At 45.0% G+C, this 5,708-nt stretch overlaps 1 protein-coding gene across 1 annotated transcript; it reads right to left on the reverse strand.

The window, feature by feature from the left end:
* Positions 1–3,958: 3,958 nt before the first annotated feature.
* Positions 3,959–4,945, reverse strand: TADA2B (transcriptional adaptor 2B). Its single transcript, XM_029085947.1, has one exon. The coding sequence runs from the start codon at positions 4,943–4,945 to the stop codon at positions 3,959–3,961; it is 987 nt and encodes a 328-aa protein (XP_028941780.1).
* Between the last annotated feature and the right edge of the window lie 763 nt (positions 4,946–5,708).

Consider the following 5,708-nt stretch of genomic DNA (forward strand, 5'->3'; position numbering starts at 1 on the left):
ATCAAAGAGCAGAGGGAGGTGCTTCTGAAAGTTAAGCATAAGAGCAGCCAACAGAACTTCCACTAGTACCTCAGGTTTAGCTGTTTCACAAAGACCACTTCTCCACCCATCACCATTTAGCTAAAATGCATCTCCCTTTGCTCTTGCAAAGACTTTAGCCATTTTCCTCATTACACAAGCTACGTTACCAGTAAATCAGTAATGGAAAGAAACTTTAATACAAGTTTATTTACCAATATACAATGCAAAAACCTAGTAAAATGCTGAGTGTGCACAACATCAGTTCGGTTTTACATGATTTCAGCACAGGCATTTGTGTGTCTGGCACAGCTACACCAGTACACTATTCAAATGAGTGCAACATTCCCTTTAAGGAAGAAGCTGATGAGCTGAACATGCTCACCAGGTACTTTCCTTCACAGTATGTAATGTGTCATCACTTAAGAGCAACTGGGGCACATGCAAAAAACATTTTGCCGGAAGAGACAGTAAACCAAAAGGCTGATGAAGTCCGGTACAGTTGCAAAGAACCTGGATGCAGCCACCACACGAGAATAACGGCAGAGTGCTTAGTTTGTGAGATTTACAAGGCAGCTTATGGTCAGAGACCCGTGCAACCCTACTGCCAGCTGTTGGCAATGCTTGCTGGGACTGCAGCGGGACACCGGGCAGGAGGGTGTGTGTCCAGCCCTTCTGCACTGGGTAGTACACACCCAATGGAGATCAATGCTCCCTCGTTACCTGGTGAGCAAATATTGCTGTAAAACAGCACTGGGACTGGACTGATTGAAGTAAACATAGAGCATTAAAACAGACTTATTGCTGCCTCCATCAGTAGCAGAAGATCAGTATTTTGAACAGCTTACAGAGTGTCACTTTTTCATAGGCTTACATCAATGCTGTTAGGACAGGTACTATCATTAGTAATATATTTAATTAGAAAAGTCAAGAGCATTAAGCATATAAAACACCTTTTCATTAGCAACATGAAGGCTAGGTTATTTGTACAGTACAGGAAGCACTTCCAGATCAACACAAGATACAAGCTGAAGAGCTCTTTGCCATGTGTTTTCTCAGCCCCTTCACCACAGAAGAGAAGCAGCATAGCTCTAGTGAGTTGCTGGATGAAGATAACTGCATCTCGACTTAAAAACAAACAAACAAACAAACAGCAGCTCATAACAAAGGAATGCTTAGACTAATTCAGTTCCACCTGAAAATATGGAACAGCAGCATCCTCTAGTGCAAGTCACCTTTAAAGTTAAAAGCATAGCTGACAATGAGACACTGCTTCTAGGGAAGCCCTTTCCAAGGGACTAGTATTTGCTAAAGCAAACATTTACCATCTTGAATTTGCAAGTATAAAATAAATATTGATATCCATATTTCATACATTAAAAATACTTTATTTTACATTCATTTTGATGTTCAATAAATTACGTCTAGCACCAAAGAAACATTTTGGAGGGGCTGAGGAATCAAGAAACTACAAAGTGTAAATGCAGAATTCACTTCAACATTTAAATGACTCATTGGTGCCTAGATTTTTTTTTAAGTTATTGTTCAGATGGGCTTTTAGACTATTGCTTCAGTTAGACTTAGATGTGCCAAAACACTGTAGAAGTAGAAAAATTACAGATTTGAGAAAAATAACAGAAAAACCCACCTCATAATTCTTTTAAACTCCCATCTACATGCAGAGTTGAGGTTCCAGAGCACTATCAGTAATGGGATGTTGTGGCAGTTAGGTAACAAGTTACAGGAAGAACCAAATTGCATAACTAGAATACTAGAAAGAAAGGCTGAGCTTGCTTTCCACAGGAGGAGGACAGAGAAAATAACCAAGGGTTTATACTTGATGAACTCGTGTGCTGTCTGTACATGCATATAGGGTGGAAGTGGTTCTTAAAGCTACTCAGCACATTGCAGTTAGTTCCACTGCCGCCAAGGAGAGACACTTTTCTCTCAAGTATTCCACAACAAGCCACTTAGGTGTAAGCCAAACAAAGTATTACATCCGAGAGGACATAGCCCTTACCTTTTTTGAAGGGACATGATATCACAAGCTCAGAAGAAGAAGGCACTAGAGTTTGGGGTTTTTCTTCCTTAGAAACGCTGGCTCTGTAATTACCCTTTTATTCTAAACTCCCTGGTAACACTATTTTGGTAATGCTGGATGTATTAACTGAAACCCAGTTCTGATCACTATACCTCTCCGGACTTGCAGAATTAATACTGTTTCAAGATTTTGTGGTATCCTCGCTGACTACAGCCCAAAGCATCAATCCAAGATAACACTTCCAGTGCTTGCACTTGCTCTGAAGGCAACCCAGTTTCACGTTTTGGCACACCTGCACTCCAGAAGACCTGCCCAACTGGCCCCCGGTCACAGCTTCCTGCTCTGGACACAACTAGTAGAGAAGCTCAGGCACAAGTAACACTGTGCTGTCCTCCACGTGGCAACCACCACTTTTTATTCATTTGGTTAAATACCAGCACAGGAATTTAAGGGTGAAACGAGTATGAAAATCCTTTTCTAGTCCTCCCTCAACATCTTCCCCTTAAAGAGAGCTGTGGGTCAGGCATTTCCTACGTGCTGTGTTACTTTGCAAGCTGGTGCCCATGGCAAGCACCCAGTTCAGGCTGTAGCTGTTAGAACTGTGACGAGTCAGCTCTCGAGGCGCACGGTTCTCACTGCTGTGGGCCACGTTCACAGCTCTCCTACCACGTCAGTAATTTCAACTTCAGCGTGTTTAGTCCGGTACGTGTCAAGGTGTATGTGACTAGAGCCCTGCAGTGGCTGATTCACAGCTCTGTGCTCCGGGAGCACGTTAGCTGTGCATTTTGACCTCATCTGTAGCACTTCTCATTTTTATTTAAAAAAAAAAAACAATCTCAATGATCACTCTCAGTCTGGGAAACTTACTCCCTTTCCCTCTCTCTCCCAATCAAATTCAGAAGGAGGCAGCTACACCTCCTCAGCCCGTACGAGCTCAGAAGCTCCAGATACCAAAGAAGGAGGAGGAAGCTCCCCCAATAAGGGGAAACAGTGATTCTGCTGCCTGAGGCTCCCAGCTGCTGCAAGACAACTGCCCGCCTCTTTGCCAAACCCCATTTCTGGCCCAAACTGGCCACTTCACAGTAGTGCTGACCCCTCCTCTGAACAGAGCACCACAGCTGCCTTGTGCTCCTGCAGCTCTGCTACTAAGTTGTCAACACTGAAGCTTTGGTGGGGTGTGTTCTAGCAGACACTCAAGTCAAAGCTGCGTCTGGACCAGCCGGGTGTGAAGGTAGCTCTTCAAGAACCCTTTCCACAGCACATGTACCTGAAGGCATCTCACCTACCACATTTTTTTCCTTCCACTCCCTGCCACAGCTCAGCCCTGCTGCATTCTCAACAGAAACTCCCTCCCCGCTGTCCCAGAGCCTCGCCTGTAGTTACTAAGGAGAATGTTCTGAAAGCTTAAGGACAGTCACAGAAATCCCTGCTCACCGTGCTCCAGAGCTCAGGACTTTCGTAAGCTGCACTTTGCTGCCAGCATTATGCCAAAAAACAAAACAAAGGGAGAAGAGAGCTTCCAGCAGATGAAACTATCTCCCACCTTCAAAGAAAAGCAAGGATTACACCAATACCCATTTGTCCAGTAGTAAGGAGTAAAGTAACTACTCGGGGACTACTGGACTTGAGTAAGTTCACATGAAAGAAATCTGGTCTAATAATGTACCAAAAGGAGTGAAACCCAATGTAGAAAGTTCACAATTAAGTATTTTCCATGATCCAAAGCAAAAGTCTATTTGAACCGTGGACCATGAACACTGGGGGGATTTACAGATTCGCTTTGTTTTGTTTGTTTTTAAGTGACGTGATTTCTGTATCTTTGGGGAGGGAAGGAAAAAAATAACGGAGTCCTCGAGGCTGCAACGGGCCTCTGCTGTGTTTTTTCAGATCAGCTGAGTCTCAGGAAGCGTCCCTGGATATCCAACCACTTTCTGTTAGAAAGTTTAAAATCCTTTTCTTCAGTACCTTATCTAAGTAACTGGGAAGGCGACTCTTTGAAGGAATTCCTTGTCTCTTTTGGAGATGATCTTTAATGATGATGGTTTTTACAGTCACATAACGTGCAGGGCTCAAATTCAGCGAGCTGCAGAGCACCTTTTCCCTGTCTGATAACAGTTCGAAGCCAGGCAGGTTTTCAATGGCAGCAAATTCACCTTCTTTCCCATCTTCCTTCCCTCGCTTGGAACTCGCTATGTTTTTGTTCTCCTTCCTCTTCTCCCGTTTATGTCTGGCTGCCTCGTATTCTGCCGACTCTTCCATCTTGGTGATTCCATTTCGGCGATACCGCTGCAGCTCCCGAATCTTTGCTCGAAGTATCCTCTCCTTGTGCATGTTCTCAAAGAAGTCTTCAAACTCCTTACAAGACATGAACTGGTACAGGGGCCTCAGTTTCAGCCTCAACTCCTTCTCTTCCTTTGTGATCTTTCGTTTGGGAGCTTTCTCCTTCTCCTTTTTGTCCTTCCCCAGAAAGGCCGGTACCAAGTTATAGTCCCGCGCAATGTTCTTCCGCCGCTGCCTCTCCTTGAGTTTCCTGACGTACATGTCTACGTGAGCTCTTTTTAACTCTATTTCCACGTCATCATCATCATAGTTCACCGAGAGGCCACTGATCAGAGTCTCCGCGTCTTGGTCGTACTCGATCTCGTAGTCATCGCGGAGCGGCATGTACCCCAGCTGCTGCTGCTCGGCCACCGATATATCCAGCGGCGGGAGCGGCGTGGTCAGGCTCGGAGAAAGGGGGCCGCCGCTAGGACACGTGTGGTCCGTGACTCTGTTCGGAATAGTGTCAGGGATGCAGGCTTTTCCCAGGTTGCCATGGATATACATGCTCACGTAGTGTTCCATCACCTCCTGAGGCGTCCGGGATGCTCCCACGTGAGCAGCCATGTCCTCCTACATGGAAAATAAGGAGGAGTGATCATAAAACGATTCCCATTACATCTCCAGCACAACGTGCGCTCATGTAAGAGCGCGACTCCTTCCCTGCTCCTCAAAAGCCAACTCACAACACCTAAACTTTTCTAGCAGTACTGAAATTAGCCACATTTCCATCAGATCTGCATTTTTAGGTCCAGACAAGTACTTATAAGCGCACAGGGGCACACAAGCCATGAGAAGAGCATCAGGAACATCACTAAGGCAAGCTGTGTCAGATCCTCTAGATACAGAAACACCATTGAGATGCTGGATCCACATGGCGATTCCTGAGCATCCATCACTGTCTCAAAAAGTCAGCTTAGCATCGCCAGGAAGCGTCCCAAGTCCCAAACCAGCACCGAGATCACTACGTCATTTGGATTTTGCTCACTTATGCTGCATTGCTGAAGTACTTGTAGAGCAATACAGAAATAGAGAAAAACAGTATTTACAGTGAGACAGACAGTATTAGTCTTCTCCAGTCATTTACGAACAAAAACAAGCTACAGTGATCACAAACTTTAAGATTTTGAAAGAGAAAATTATTTAATGAAGAAAAAAAAGCCGCAAAGAATCAAGTAACAATTAGTGAATCGAATGATGATGCTTTTCACTGCTTTTTTTAAAAACAAGCCTGGCTGCACAGCGGCACTGAAGGCAAGCAGCGAGTTACCGGCTGTGGCACGGCGAGGGAAGCGGCAGAACACGGAGAGGAGGAGGGTACGCGGGGGGA

This window comes from Antrostomus carolinensis, unplaced genomic scaffold (genome assembly GCF_000700745.2).
Source record: "Antrostomus carolinensis isolate BGI_N321 unplaced genomic scaffold, ASM70074v2 scaffold55247, whole genome shotgun sequence".
Lineage (NCBI taxonomy): Eukaryota > Metazoa > Chordata > Aves > Caprimulgiformes > Caprimulgidae > Antrostomus > Antrostomus carolinensis.